The following is a 16,721-nucleotide window of genomic DNA, read 5'->3' as shown; positions in this document are numbered from 1 at the left end:
AATGGAAATGCAGAGGCTCAAGCTAGTGTAGTAGGCCTTAGTGAAATCAAATGGAAAGAATACAAGGATTTATGGTCAGACGGATATAGACTAACATCGACAGCAGCGATAAAACGGTATACCAGGGATAGGAGGAGGAGGATATTAGTGCTTAACGTCCCGTCGACAACGAGGTCATTAAAGACCGAGCTTGGTAACAGGGGTAGAATTCGTTGTGGATAGAAAAGTAAGGCAGAGAGTGAACTACTGTGAACAGTTCAGTGGTACATTTGTTTTCATCACAATATCCAGCATACCAACACCGACAACGATAGTTCTGATATACATGCCGACGTCGGAAGCCGAAAATGAAGAGATAGGGGAAGTATATGAAGATATTGAATGGGTAATTAAGTATGTAAAGGGAGATGAAAATCTAATGGTGGTGGATGGTTGGAATGCGGTTGTAGGGGGAGGAATAGAGGAAAAGGCTGCGCTAAAATATTTGCTTGGAATTGAGAGGGGAATGTCTGATTGAGTTCTGCAATAAATTTCAGCTAGTAACAGCGAATAGAATGACAAAAGGAGGAGGCATACTTGGAAAAGGGCCAGAGGTACGGGGAGATTTCAGTTAATTACAATATGATCTGGGAGAGATTCAGAAATGAGATACTGGATTGTAAGGCGTGACCAGGGCAGATATAAGACTCCGATCACAATTTAATAATGATGTACAGAGACTTTTTTCGTGGCTCCAGCGTTTTCGGAGGCTCACAGCATATTTATAAGTTGTCATTGAAAACCGATATTCTTCTTACGTCCATAAAGAAGCTAGTCATGTTGTTACATGTTACAATTACTTATGTTCATAATCATCAAAGTTAAACAACTATTTTTTTTTTGGCTATTTCAGTTTGTGATGTTCGTCAAGACTGGTCTTTAATAGGTACAATGAGGTGTAGGAATAGTCGCTTCTGAACTCCACGAACTGTGTTCCTTTTCCTGTCAACGTTCCTTCCTTTTTGGAGTTGTGAAAAAATTCGGCTAGTAAATGTTGTATAAAGAATCTACTGGCCTTCGGTTAGGAGTACTCGTTATTCGATTTGGTATCGGTTGCTTCCATAACTTCGCTAGTTTTAAGGTGGCACAAAGCTGTCCTTTGCTGGGCGTGTATACGAGAAGGCACCTAGAAAGAAATATGCAGCAAAATCCAAGCTATTATAGGAGTAAGAAGTAACAGACAACCGCCTGTTATAATGTTGCTTATAAACTCGTGAAGTATCAACATCTAAAAAATTCTTCTCGATTTATAGCGAAACAGTGTATATCTGTTGAGTGCCTGTATTTCAGCTTAATGACGTATGAATTTTCATGGTTAAATAAAAGGAGAAAGAAAGTTATGTTAAACATTTATTTAGTTTAACGTACATCATTTACATTTTTAATATGAAATAATTCATATTTTTATAACTTCATTCATTATAAAATATTACAGATCTAAGATCACAGAAATTAGACACAACTATGATCATATGAGAGAGTGAGAGAGACGGAGAGAGCATAGAAGATGGAGAAAACGTCTCGCAAAAACGAAACGTTAGCTCGAAAGAGAGCCACATCACCAAAAGCGGCTGCCTTCCAGCGACATGGGAAACAGATGAGGGGCAATGATTGCAACTGATGGGGGGATTCTCCATCAGTCACCGGGGCAGCGAAACAGAACTGTTCCGATAACCCTCCTGGCCTTGTTGTCTCAGCTCGTGAGAATCTGTGTGCGCGCTCGTTAATAGTACATGTACAAAACTTTTAAAAAAGAAATAAGCGAATTAGCGTTCCGCGTAGTCCGCCCAAAGTAGTTGCCACTGTGTCCGTTGTGCTGTCTCCGAACGGTAGAACAACGGCTCGTACCTGAGGCGGACAAGACGTAACCATTATGCCATTGCCGTTTCGTATTGGTGGGGTCGTGGTGGGGCGTATGGGGAGGAGTGTTTGGCGGTGGCAGTGATACCAACGTAGCCGATACCGCAGACTCTGCCCTCAGCAGTGTCATTCACGTAACAGGTCGGGGCAAGAAGTTTTGTACTCCTTCAGGGAAGAGTCCTCGTGTCACAGTGTCCACACTTTGGTCACAATTTGGGGGTTGACGACGATGTTGTGGGCAGGATGACCGCAAGCTGGTGGTAGCCTTGGCGGCCGGCTACAGTGGCGCCGACTGCGCTTAGAACCTGCGGAAGGGGTTGTACTGCGGCTGCGGCTGGAACGGCTGCTGCGGGGTGCGGGCGATGACCTCGAGGGAGCGGGCGATGGCCTCCGGGATGGGGGGAGGGGTGGGCAGATGGGCGCCCTCGGCGCGGAAGCCGTTCTCGTCGGCGACGTAGCGCAGCGAGATGGGCGTGCCGTCGGGTGCCGTGTACGAGAAGGTGCCCTGCACGTTCTCCGCCTCCAGGTCACGCTGGCCGGGGTTCTTCAGGTAGCCCTGCTCCTGGGCAGCGATGCCGTTGCCCGTCTGGTAGCTGCAACCAAAGACACTGTCTCAGACCCCGACCGTGTATTCTATATTCGTGCTTAAGATGATCAGTTCTCATAAGAACCACGTGCTCGAAGCCTACAATATCCACCAACAACACGTCTGAAATCGTGGGAAACAGCCCTAGACTGACTCGCACCGGATCAATTCTTCCGACGCGACCTCCAAGTGGCGACATAGCAAGTGAAAAGTAATTTTTCTGAACTTGTATGGCCAGAACGCAGCCTTGTATGACAGAAACAGTGTGGACCTTGAGAAAGTGGAGAGCAGGAAACTGGGATAATCTGAGCTGTAATCAATACACTACTGGATATTGTACGGATCACTGAAACTGAGCCCTCTGCGTTTTATGCTTATTCTGTGGCTCAGACTTCCCATTAAACCTCACAGTATGCTCAACAGGGACGGCAGCTTCTGGCTGACTACTATGGAGAAGGAAAAAACATCAGAGTGGAAAGTCTACTGGGTGCTCGGTCTCTGAAACGCCATGTAAAAGAATCTCTGCGTCCTTGGTGAAACTTGTATCAATAACAGTCAGAAATCGTAGCCCATGTCACAAACATCAACCCAAAAATGGTCAACTGCTATAAATATCTGACAAACGAGACAGAGAGATTCCAACATCAGACCTGGTCAAGCGAGATGTGGCCACACGTCGAAAAAGTGAGTTTCGGTTATCTGTTTCCTGTGATTGGCGAGTGGAGGAGCGAACAATAGAAAAAACGGTTACGAAGTGCTCTCTCTCGAGCATGCCCACTTGAGCATTTAACGGTGATCTGGGATTCTACATCAAGTGACGTAGAGTGCTCTGGACTGATTGTCATATTTGGAATCTTCTGTCTGACTGTTGAAATTTTGTATAGTTATAAAATCATATGCGTTATATTCTATGTTACAGTACTGTCCAGTTGACAACCGAGCGAGGTGGCGCAGTGGCTAGCACACTGGACTCGCGTTCGGGAGAACGACGGTTCAATCCCGCGTCCTGATTTAGGTTTCCCGTGTTTCCCTAAATCGCTCCAGGCAAATTTCGGGATGGTTCCTTCAAAAGGGCACGGCCGACTACCTTCCCCGTCCCTCTCTAATCCGATGAGACCGATGACGTCGCTGTCTGGTCTCCTCCCCCAAACAGTCCAAATCCTGTCCAGTTAACGATGGTCTGATTAACGAACAAAGCATATTAGCTCTATTCGTTGGTCAGTTACTCTTGACATTCTACGAACGAAGAAGGTTTCCAGTATTGTAAGCAAGTGAAAAGTAATTTTTCTGAACTTGTATGACAGAAACAGTGTGGACCTTGAGAAAGTGGAGAGCAGGAAACTGGGATAATCTGAGCTGTAATCAATACACTACTGAATATTGTACGGATCACTGAAACTGAGTCCTCTGCGTTTTATGCTTATTCTGTAGCTCAGACTTCCCATTAAACCTCACAGTATGCTCAACAGGGACGGCAGCTTCTGGCTGACTACTATGGAGAAGGAAAAAACATCAGAGTGGAAAGTCTACTGGGTGCTCGGTCTCTGAAACGCCATGTAAAAGAATCTCTGCGTCCTTGGTGAAACTTGTATCAATAACAGTCAGAAAAACATAGCCCATGTCACAAACATTTCATTGTGTAAATCGCAGTATTTGTTACTAAAGGTGACATACAACGAGCAGGTTGCTCACTTCAAAACTAACATACTGTAGATAACTGCGTTTTAACATAGTAAAATTTAGCTATTACCTCTCTGTAGGAACTGTTTTTGGCGAATGAGTCCGCTTTGTCTTCTGCTTAAAGTAAATCAGTTATGCTGAAGAGAAATACTCTCGTTTTAGAAACCTAATCTCCTATTTCTATTGTAAATAGCTCCATACAGACACTCTCTCGAGACGAGTGGCACTCCTTCCCATACTGCCATCTAGAATAATTTCTTGGTGCTGTGAGTATTTATCAGGCTGTGCATCCAACCTTGATGTCGAATACTTTATGAAAATAAATTTCTTGTTCAGTCATCACTACTATCATAACACTTTGTAATTCTGTGCCAGTGAAATCAACAGATAACCCTTAACTCGGCCCTCGGCTCAGTAAGTGGAACGTAAGTGGGGCTATTGCTACACAGCTTTTTCTGCATATATCTGAACTGTTGCATATGTGATCCGTACTCGCCAGAGTCTACGCTTGAAATGTACTTCTTTCTACTTTGTCGTCCATGCCCTTAAATGTGACTGGGGCGAGCAACGCCTTTATACTGTGATGTATCCAGCAGTAATTGTGCTTCTTACCATGGTGCCACTTCCAAAGTTTCTGTGGCTTTTACGTTACTTTATGGTGAAACGATGAAGAATTAAAGAGAAAGAAATGGGGAAATTTAGCTTTTGGGCTGTGAAGAAAACTTTGCTTTGCGTTACACTAGTACTGAGCATCATTGTGTTCTCGTTGCCTTAATCTCAAAGTGTATTCTAAGAAACAATTTGCCTGTCATCCTTTTTTTCACCATTTGTCACTCACAAAATAGCGTGCTTCTTAACAGCTGAAGGACGAGGGGAGTTACATTACAGAATAGGACAGCCAGAGGACACGTCTGTGGTGCAGCACAGTGTCAGCTCAGAAACGAGGCAGCGTCTGCCCGTCAGATCTGCGGTTGCTCGAGCTTACCTGTAGGCGTAGGAGCCGTCAGGGTTGACCTCGTTGCTGTACTGCAGGATGGGCACCTGCTGGCGCGCCGTGGGGCTGTACGTGGGCTGCGGTTGGTAGTAGTTGCCGAACTGCGGCCGGGCCACGGCCACGGCCAACACGGCGGACAGGCAGACCAACTGCGAGGGCAGAAAAACACCAGTGTCATTCCTCAACACACGTCAAAACAACTTGGAACAGTTAGTGAAAACTGGGAAGTTGTTCGTGTGACCTCATCACGGAGAACTATAAATCAACTTGAATTCACTCCTAGAACGTTATCCTTAGACGCTCAACTGTCGAAAACTCGATATACGCATTATGAAACATCAGCCCATTGTAGAATGCTGACATTATATACTGACGGATGGCTACAGCATTGAGAAACAAAAATGCACATACTGTTTCTGCTTCTACTTGTAAGAACCCCCTATCTCAAGAAAGTGCTGATGCTGTTTGTCCACCAGTAGAAACTCAATATCCTTAATACTAGGAATAATTCCAGGCTACGGCTAACCCACGTAAAACAGACGCAGGAGCAAAGCGCAGGCCTGATTGTAATCCAGCTGAGTTGCCCTACACAGCATCTCTGTAGCAGAATAGTCACGGTGTGTTTGCCACGCGTAGACCAGAGATCGATTCCTGCCATTGCTAAGGAAATTTTTTGTGAACTAATTAAATTGGCGTTTATTCAGTCTAGTGAGGCCAGTTTACGAACTCCTTGAATCAGAAATAGATTCTGTAAGTTGGCAATCAATGTGCGTGCGTTATGCTGGCCCAACCCCTCTCTTCCTTCCCCCCATGTCGTGATTAGCAGAGGATGAGTCGGTGGTAGATCCTTGAATCAGAAATAGATTCTGTAGGTTGGCAATCGCTGTGCGTGCGTTATCCTGGCCCAACCTCTCTCTCCCTTCCCCCATGTCGCGATTAGCAGAGGATGAGTCGATGGTAGATCGGCATACTGATCCCCTGTACGTGATACACGGAAGTTAGTTCAAACTTTTACTTGACATGAGTGTACTGGAAGTACTATAGCGTGGCCTTCCTCAAATCGAAGGGTGCATTTTCTTGTGAATACATAACAGCTTCGCATTTTTAAGAAGAAAATTTAACCCATGAGGCGGTAACAGGGGTTCCGTAATTACGTTCAAATCTTTCCATTCCTGAACTGCGCTCACTCTTTGCATGAACGAAGCAAGAATGTTACTTCAAAAGTCACTGAATCATTCATGAAAATGAAATAGTCGCTCCAGACTGCTTTTAATGGATACTTCTCCGTGTAAGACATGTAGAAAATTTGGTGTAACACCGGGATTGTAAAAAGCATACTGTTACCAAGAATTCACCATATTAGTCTACAGTTTCGGTATTATTCAGTCAGATGGTGAATTGTTTACGGATAAATATCCACAGGGGTTTGAAGAACAAATTGTTCAACCAATGGCTTCAAATACTGTAAGCGAAATTGATAAGAGTATCTGACAATCTTTGTGCCTAGTAATCATATATCGTATTTCTGCGTCCCACCGACGAGACAATGATTAATACAATTAAAAATTTTTTCACTTTTTCTTTATTACAACTGGAATTGCGGAGCATCACTTGATATTTCACTCTCCAAAGAGCAGTGCAGAACTATGTAGTAAACTCCATTACATTACAGTTATTTTTAAATTTCCGCATTTCGTAACTCCTATTGTTCACTTGCACTTAGTATTTCGACAGTTCTTCGTTAGAAGCTTTCACTGAATAAGTAGTCTGTTACGTATGACTTTCTTTCATTCGATAGTTAGCATTGTACTATAGCATGTACAATGGGTCACAATATCCGCAGCACATTGCCCTAGTGACGCCTACGTCACGTTCTGCAATCTCAATGGAAGCCCAACAGAGCAGCGTCACGGATCGGTGGCCTGTTGCAAGAAGAATTTGCTACGTCACCTCTCCTAGAAGCCAATCACGTGCAAGAAAAAGAGGCGTCCCACTCTGTAAAGCACCGCATCCGAAGCGCTTTCAAACCACGCAAAAGACGAGTTCCTCTTCGCACTTGCTCGCCTGTGTCGCCACCCTCTGCGCCGATGCTACGCCCCCTCGCTATCCGTTTGACAGATGGGCCGCTCCTCGCACCAAAGACCATGGACCCGGTCACGAGGGATCACGCGGGATCAAGGTTGGCAGCCCTGCCAGGTCGCTCTTGCATCCGGTTACGTCTCCCCTCCGGCCCATCCGATCCGCCCCTCAAACGCCGGCCTGCCGAAATGTCAGCCCTGACACCATGCTGCCCTTCGCCCAAAACGAATACTTTAGCTCATTTTCAGCTAATCTCCGACTTAAATTCGAAGTAAATTAGCTACAGCTCCGTACCCAGTATATAAATCACTGTGTTAGTCTGAACGTTTTTGGGAGACTGCGAGTTATTCAACATACTTCGAATTTCGCCTTGTGTCACTTTCTGTTGACCACTTAACTGCCGAAAAAACAAAGCAGTGAACGAGAACAGCAGTGCGTCCATTTGGGAAAAGTCAAGCGGTCCCAAAGAATGAAACGGATCATCTCAGATACCGAGCTGTATAGGAATTTTGATACAGATTTTTCCTTCTTCCGTACATCAAAATTCCAACGGACTTGGAAGGTGTCCTTCATATCCACCTATAAGACAGATAAATTCTCAGGTGGCAAAACGATGTGTGTGGTACAATGCTCTTTAGTCTCAATGTACTTTCTAGTGTCACACCACAAGTGTTTCATAAGGTGGGCCAGGAAGTTACCAAAAACGCGTTGCATAAGGAAGGTGTAAACCTGCGCTATTATTACGCCGCACGCGTGGAAAACAGGTCACTGCCCTTAATCTGTTTCAAAACCGGAAGAAACCATTGTGCTTTGCTGGGAAATGTTCTCGTGTAATGCTATGTTAATTACTGGTGAAATGCTAACAGGTGCTCCCTGTTAACCAGCGCTAGTTGTGCAATGAGAAAGTGGTTGTTTGTTGAGCTGTGGTGCTTGTGAGACACTTAATGAGTGACACTTGGGGAGGAGCCGTAAGAACAGAAAATAAGGCGGAGCAGAGATTAGTAGATTTCGTGGCAATACGTTTTACAAACCTAGCGTTTGTAAAGTCGTCGAAGGGAAGAAGTAAGATTGGTGGTTTATTATGCTGTCGATTAAGGAGTCGTTGGCCACAAACGAAACGCTCCGACTGAACAGCCGTGAGACGAGATATTGTGGCTCTTTCGAAGGACCAATTCGTACCTTTGCTTGGAGTAGCTGCGAGAAACTAGTGAAAACCTAGCCAACCAAGTTTTCTTCCGAATATTACACTAAAGTCTTAATAACTATGGGACATCTCTGAGTATGTCATCAGAACAATGTCCTCTGCAATGTACCTCATATTTAAAATAAGAATGGGGTTTCGTAATAGCACTCTCTATACAAATACACCTAAACTCCGTAGTTCTCTTGTATATTAATTGGACTTATGATTAATCTAAGCATTTTTGTGAGGATATTGGTTGATTTTCTTAATTAGAGCGGCAGCATCTATTGTTTATCAATGTTGTGTGGTTAAGCAAGTAAAAATTATCCTGTGCACAGTTAAACTATCTCAGGTGAGAAACTCCCCACTATTGCGACTCAGCCAGGTTTCGAAACATACCAATCAGCTCACATTGTTCATCTGCAGTGAGTGCAGTCTAATGACTAGTATCGAAATTTCCTCGCCCTGTACGTGACTTGTACTACAGAACTAGTAGAAATGCTGCGGACATCTATTGTTCTTGGTTCTTTAAATTCACTCATCAGGATTTCGTGAGGTCTCTGTCAGCCTTCTTCCGACTATTTCCTCACAAATTCCCCGGCTTGCTCTATTACATGGTAATGTATAGTGTGCTGATGTGTCTCAATTTGGCGTATTCTTCTTGGCATATCAAGTGAGTGACGGCATCGCCTTAAAGCATCGTTCCAATTAGTTTGCGCACCCGTCATTTTCAGACGAAGTCAGTTTGACTTAAGGAGACGATGAGAAATTTGTTTCAAGACGACTACGCCATTAGATTCGCAAACAGTGTCTAAATTCGTCTCATCTGTTTCTATCTTTCATGGTGTCAAGCAATAATAGGAAAACAAAGGTCTCACGAGAGTCTTATAAATATGCCGTACCCCTGAAATACGCATCGCCTGTCTACGGAAATCTCTCCCAACACATTTAAGTTTTCATTGGAACTTTTACTACTACTACTACTAGCGTCAAGTGTTTCTTCCAGTCACCGTTGTTTTGACACACTTCATCCCCACTCTCCCTTTCCACTAAGAGTTCAGTCTTTATGATGTAGGTCGTTGCTATCGTGTTCTTCCATGGGAATTTAGAAAGCTAAAGAGTGGTAGGTTACGCTTTCTGTCCCATCATCGACAAGGCTATTGAAGTCCGGTGTTTAAGTTCCGTGACACCCGGTAAAGAGAATCAATTCTTTGATAGTTTAATACTGCGTACCTTGTGGAGAGAAGGTATTATCTACAAATTTCTGCACTTTTGCAAAGCAAAACAGTGGCTCAACTGGTTAACAATAAGCTAACTAATCGGTTGTTCCAGTTATCACTGAAAGCAAAGTAAGCAAGGAGGGGAAGCTAATCAACAGATTGCCCCAAAAAGTAGTTCTCTTGCCACTGCTGTTCAGTTTATTTATCTGACCTACCTGACGCTTCGTTCAGAAAATTCTGCGATGTTGATGACCTGGCTCTAGCCGCAAAGCACCAGCAAACTGGGACAACAGAAGAAATACTGTCCAAAGACCTGTCTGTACTAGGCAATTACTTCAAAATCTGGAGACTTCGACCCACTATGAGTAAAATAGAGGTGTCTTGTTTTACTATCGTTTGGCGAACGTGAATCTGAATGTAAGTTTCAGAGAATTCTTCGTCATGATTGGAATCTAGAAGATATGGGAGTTATCTTGGTCCCTACACTATCCTTCATACAGCATCTCCTCAACTTGTGAGTCAGGTTGAGGAGATGCTGTACAGGAAACAACATAACAGTGAGCTACGCGGAACTACGTGGGTATCTTCATCCTTGGGTTTTGTGTGCTCAAGTGCTAAGTACAGTGCACCTGTTTGGATGAGTAATCATACGAGGCTCATTGACACCCAACTGAATACTACAATGCGCATAATATCTCGCGCAGTCAGATCTACTCCAGTTCATTGGATTCCACTGTTAACGAGTATAATTCCTGCTGATCTACGCAGATCTACTGCACTTATGAGGGAATTGCACAAGATCTCGAAGAATCTTACTCTACAAGTGCATAGTGATCGGCCTCTTTTGAATCTCAAAAGACTAAAATCGCGCTACCGAACCATGAGGGATGTTACTGACATGGGTTCCAAAAATTTTAAACCTATTGATGAATGGAAACGTCGGTGAGAAGAAGTAAGAGATGTGCGCCTCCATAACACTTTAACCAATGATACACTTCCAAGCGGACTGGCCTGAAAAGAATCAGAAAGGCTCAAGACCGGTGCTCTCCCATAGTGGAAAAAAACTGTCTAATCCAGAATGTGATTGCGGTGCTCCACACCAGACTATTCGTGATACTGTCAGTGACTGCAGGATTCGACCATATGACCGCGATGAAGAGGACTTCCTGCTGGCAAGTCCAGTTGCTGTGTGCTGGATTGAAAGATTGGATATCCATTTGTGAAGCACACACATTACTGTAAATATGTATATCTATAAATGTATTATGTAATCACAGATATATCTGTACTAGCCATACGCTAAATAAATACTGCACAACCTGGTAATTGCTCATTCAGTTCGCTCGTGAGCTAAACTAAACTTCGACAGCTTGTCGCTGCGTCGGCAGCGGTACCAGTCCAGCGAGGTAACAGGTGTAAGGTCGCTCGGCGGGAACTCCGTGGTCGTGACCCGGACGCTGCGTCTAGATTTACGCGTGGCTCCGTGGGAAGGCAACACGGCAGTGACCATTGCGCCTAAGTAAGGGCCTCCGGTCCAGTCCACACAAGTCCGCTGAGCCGGAAAATTTATGTCAGCGGCGGTTCCACTTGCGTAACAGAGGCCGGCGGTGTGGTGCCAGTACTGGTCGGGATGCGTCACTGGACGCCGCTGCTGCACTCGACACGCTTAACAAGTGCGCTGGTGCGAGCACATACAAACGCTACCCACGCAGGGACGTCGTCAGTAGGCCGGAAGAGAAGCTAAGATCCAACGCTGCAGAAACGCATAGCTTCGTTTCGGAACGACAGAGCAACAACTTGAATGTCACACAAAACCAGAAAAGAACCGGAAAATAACCTGCTGAAGAAACTGAGCACCGCAATGGTACTCGGACCTAGTACAAAAGAAGAGGAGGTTCTAGATTTCAGGTACAAGACGCATAGCATCAAGTAGTAGCTTACTTCAGATCCATGTCTAAGTAACGTAATTCCTGTGGATTACCTAAACAGCTCTTTGCGAAAACTCATATGGGCACTCCTACACCTTGCAACTTTGCAAGTATTTCTTCATACATATTATGGTCCAAATACGATATTCCTTTCCCGCATCGTCCGGTGGTCAATCTCTATTTCTTTGGCGGATGTCGTGTATTCGATTCTTGGAGACGACTACCATTTCTTTCCGAGGTGAGAAGATTGATGTCTACTTCGTGTTGCCACATTACAAACTCTTCTATAACCTCGTATCGAACTATCTGACAGATTCTTAACCATTCCATATGTTCTATTGTAGTATTGGTCCCATTCTTTCTTAAGAGGCAATTTTTTTTTCTCTATGACAATCCAAGTAAATTTTCGCACGGTCTCTTACTGACCTATACGATGCCATGTAACTTACGATTCCTTCTTCGGTAGAATACGTGGGAGAATGGTACGCGATCGAAAAATTAGGCTTTTCTATCGTATAGAATGAGTTTAAGGAAATGAGTTGTAATTTTGAAGGAAACGAATGGAAGAAGAGCAGTGACTAATCCTATGTAGTATGGTTCCTTCAAATAGCTTTTAGCACATACCACAAAGGTTTCACGACAGAGGCCACGGTCTAATACTTCACGTGCCTATGAAGGTGACCTGCAGTGGCATCAATTCCGGGGTCAACTTCATAATTTTTCCCGTTCTTCGTCGGAAAGGTATGTAATTTCACAGGCTTACATTCTCTTGATCTGTACCTATGGTACACTTTAGGGAAATGGAACACTTAGAAAATGATTCAAACTTAGAACCATTATTCCTACATAACATCAGCGTAGGACCCGTTGTTGTTCCTGGCGTCCGTTATTCTCTTTATTACAAGCAACCAAAATTTAAGGGAAGTTGACGACCTTCTCATAAGCAACATATTAAAAATAGTAAGAGAAAAGTTCAACGCGTTTGTACTTCTTGAAAGTGATCGAAGGTAAGTGTGTAATGGGAATAGATAGTATAAAGGATGAAGAAAACAACTGTTGCAATGTGTTTAGACCACACTTCGGAGTGATGGCTTATGTGCAAGAGCGCGTGTAGCAGCTCGATATAATCAGAATAGTATAGGGGTACTGGGGCCGAACATCCCTGATACAAAATGGCGAAGGAGGTGTTTATGGGTAGAAAAACTGTTGGGTGGGACTCAGTAGCACGCTATAGTCATGTACGTAAATTGTAATATTTTGCCTGTCCAGGATTCCGAATCGATATCGTATTTACTAGATACACAGGGACGTGGTAAATTATTCGATCATACGATTCACATTTAGCAGATCAGTATGAAAAGTATCTGCTTTTGGTATCAACTGACGCATTACCTATGTTGGCGGGAGCTATTGCGAAACTGTAAGCTAGGAATTATGATCCGACGTGGCGGGTTTAAATCGCAACCGAGGCTTTGCTGTACTTCTTTCCTTACCAGCTTTCAAGATATTTCGTTCCCAGTAAATAACTTTTCTGAGTACATTTTCCACCCTCTCAGTAATCCATAGTTTCATAGAAGCTGATTTTAAAAAAAGGAACGTATTTACCCAACTAATATAGAGCAAATTGAAAATTGGTTTGGTGACAGGTAGTACACCTTTTCCGAATAGCAACGTATCTTAGATGCGGTTATTTGCTTCGTCGCCAGCTACGAATATTGAGGCAGGAAGTATGCCTTTAGAAAGCAAATTTTGGAATCAGGAAAGTTTCCAAGCGTCATTCAAGTTTGTTGTGTATGGGTATTCAGTTGCCTATTGGAAATCACGCCAATACACTGAACGTTACAGAGCTCTGAAATCGTATTACTGACTGAGCAGTCGAGAATGAATAGTCAAGGATCAACGCGGTCAAGTCTAGACATAATCTCACCACGTTATATGATAGACATTAGCTGCAATACGTATATACAAGGGAGGGAAATTTCAGAAGGTTTAGATATTCCGTTTGAAATACAAGTGCCGCATATTATTACAAGTTACAAATATTTCAAAAGGACTGATATGACTTCACAACACAACGCATGAATTACTGAGTAAATTTTGGCAAACACACGAACGTGGGAGTTAATAGAGTTCTAACAAGACAGCAACATGGCAAACAGCTGAACGAACCGTACGTGTCCACTGTAGGAGTGAAACGCAAAGTGAGTAAATGGCGCGGTAACAGTCTCCCGTGATGCCCGACCGTGCGGTAGTTGGCGGTTCCACACTGTATACTCACCAGTTGCATGGTGGTGGTGGTGGAGTAGAAGGCGGGCTGCACTGCAGAGGCAACGACGGTCGTTGGTGGTGTGTGCCGACTGCAGACGCGCCGGGGCTTATATAGCGGCGGCGGCGGCGGCGACACCCACCTCGCTCCTCCTGCCGCCTCACCTTGATCTTCTTCAGCAGAGGGAGGGGCCGCGCCTGGCCGCAGGACCTTTGGCAGGGGCGGCTGCCGGCGGCGGCGGCGGCGGGGAGGTGACCCGGGCCGCGGACGCCGGAGCTGGAGCTGGAGCGTCGGAATGCGCCGGCCGCCGGAAATCTGGAGCCCCGCCGCCACTCGAGTACTTCGTGTCGCTCCGCAGAACCTGCAACAGTTCGCGCCGTCCGCGGTCGCGAGCTCCCGGCTCAGGCGGCGAAGCTGCACCGTCCCGGGAAGCGAGTAGTGATACGATACCTACAACAGTTATATAGTTTCGTCGTCCTGAAGATGACGGTTGCGAAGAGAGTCGAAACATCGGTTAGGTTTTATAGGTATTTTTAGTGTTGCAAATTGAAGCACCCTAACAACCGAAAGGATTCTGCTCCAACTACTGAACATGGAATGCATCGGAGAACAATCAGTGGTCCGGCATCTAGAAACACAGTTTCATCGCTCAGAAGATGACCGCCGCAAACAGAGTCGGAACTTCCGTTTTGTTATACAGGTGTTTGCAGTGTTAAAAACTAATCGAAAGAACTTTATTCAATGTGGCCCTGTTGAGGCAACTTACGCACATGTCAACCACACAGTAATTAATGAGCAGAAAACAACTTCCACGATTGTATTTGTTTCATCGTCCTGAAGACAAACCCTGCAAAGACAGTCGAAACATCGTTCTTCCTTTACAGGCACTTTTAGTGTTAAAAACTGGCGCTGCCTAATACCCGATAAGACTATTCGACACTGTCTGTGGGAGCCTGCACACTTATATCAGATACTATTATTGCGCAGAAGACACCACCAAGTGTAAGATTAATTTCACCATACCTAAGAGAATCTCTGCAAAGAGAGTAGGAACGCCGATTACGTTTATTTGTGTTTATAGTATTACAGGTCGAGATTAGCAGGGGGGGGGGGGGGGGAGTTAACATGCAGAAAACTCCTGTGAGGATAAAATCATTTTCATCTTCCTGAAGAGAACCGGTGCTAAAAGCGTAGAAACGTCAATTTGATTTATAGCTGTTTTTGGTATTGCAAACTGATCCAACATAAAACCCAGTAGCACCTTATTCACGTTGACAGTGGCTGTGTGAGAATGTGCATTTACCTCACATAGCAGTTCATGTACAGAAAATATAGCAATGGATAAAATGAGTTTCATCGATCTGACGCAAATTACTGCAAAGAGAGTGAAAACGTCGGTTTGGTTTTGTGGACGTGTTTAGTGTTACAAATTGATGCAGTCTAGTACCCGAAATGACTTGTCATATTGACACTAGCTATGGAAGACTCCGTACTTATGTCTGTAGTTAATTTGATGTAAACACCTCCATGGATACGTTGATCAACTTTCTCAGCATATACGACCACCCGTGGAAGTGACTGACAGGAAAATGTTTCAAGACAGAAGTCTATCACTTGAACTAAGATGCGTGCCAATAATTATGTGAAATTTTCCACAGTTGTGCCAAAGTGGGGAGTTGTTACCTAATATAGAGTATTTGTTAGTTCAGAATTCACATATGACAGGTAACTGAAATTTTTGCAGAAGCGTCACTTCTATATTAGACAGAAAGCGCTGGAAATATCGGCTGTGAGGTTACTGAAAAGTCTTTTTTCTGTAATTAATAGGAAGTTGCTGCAATGGTTTGAGGTTGATGATACCTTAGAACTGAAGTATGTCAGGATGTATCACAATGACCAAAAATAATTGAAATATGCTGCAGAAAAAGTCTCTTTGGTACAGCTGTTCACCCAGAACTTTCATCCAAATACGAAATTTATTAACTGATGTAATGAAGACGTATATCTGAAACGCGTCTGAAAACATTGTGAAAAACCACCAGCGATCAAAGTGTGTGAGAATATCGGATGTAAGAATGTAGTATTACGAAATCGTAAAGTCAATACTGTGTTTAAATTCCTCAAAATTTTGTTTTCTCTTGTTGTAGGAAGTTTTTGGATCCATTTTGACAACTGTCAATTTTTAAAACGCCCAGAGTAAACAAATGGAGCATTGCTGTTCAGTCAGAGCTTACGAACTAATCGAAATTCATTACCGGATTTGAAGATTTTATTTCACCAAGGTTCTCATATGAAAACTTTAAAAAATGTTTTTAATGCTATGAAATCACATGGCGTTACTAAAAAGATGGAATGATAAATCAATGAGTCTAAATGGGAAATTTTGTATATCATAAATGAGAAAAGTCATTGGAGTGTACTGTCGACGACGAGATCATCATCAGATTGAGTGTCGATGTCTAAGTATGTGTAACAGCTGAAACATTTCAAGATATCAGAAGTCAGACTATGTAAGTTATAGGACTTGGGAACAACAGAGCGCGAATCTTCAATCGAAAACGGAAACCCGAACAACGGTTGATTTCGCTTCCATAAACACATCAGACAACTTGCTGTCAGCACCCACGGAGCTAGGCAACAATAGATAACGTGTACAAGAAAAGTGAGTGTGTTATTCATATCGAGTTCTTGTGTCGATTCGCAACTGTATTACAAGATATTGTTTGCACCTTGCTTTTGTGTGCATTGACGCCGAAGGCAGGTTAAAAATAACGCAAAATAAATGTGGAACGTCTTGATATTCGCCTTATAGTTTTTCGAGGAACTAAGAACGCCATCTACGCAGACCACTGACCTAAACGTTGTACCATACAGACGATTGCAACA

General features: G+C 43.8%; 1 protein-coding gene across 1 annotated transcript; it reads right to left on the bottom strand.

Moving 5' to 3' along the window:
• Positions 1–1,376: 1,376 nt before the first annotated feature.
• On the bottom strand, positions 1,377–13,951 carry LOC126284438 (endocuticle structural glycoprotein SgAbd-2). The gene is made up of 3 exons (XM_049983359.1): positions 13,848–13,951; positions 5,151–5,308; positions 1,377–2,492 (listed from the first exon to the last, which is right to left on the bottom strand). Exons 1-3 carry the CDS (start codon positions 13,854–13,856, stop codon positions 2,198–2,200), a joined length of 462 nt encoding a protein of 153 aa, XP_049839316.1. The 5' UTR covers positions 13,857–13,951; the 3' UTR covers positions 1,377–2,197.
• Between the last annotated feature and the right edge of the window lie 2,770 nt (positions 13,952–16,721).

Source organism: Schistocerca gregaria, chromosome 8 (genome assembly GCF_023897955.1).
Source record: "Schistocerca gregaria isolate iqSchGreg1 chromosome 8, iqSchGreg1.2, whole genome shotgun sequence".
Taxonomy (NCBI): Eukaryota; Metazoa; Arthropoda; class Insecta; order Orthoptera; family Acrididae; genus Schistocerca; species Schistocerca gregaria.
Note: the sequence above shows the minus strand (reverse complement) of the source record. Positions and strands in the feature narration are given on the sequence as shown.

Bases quoted from the DNA above. Each gene is read 5' to 3' on its own strand.
- LOC126284438 (XM_049983359.1), bottom strand. The intron at 2,493-5,150 runs GTAAGCTCGAGC...CTTTGGTTGCAG, and splicing joins GACGGCTCCTACGCCTACAG to CTACCAGACGGGCAACGGCA.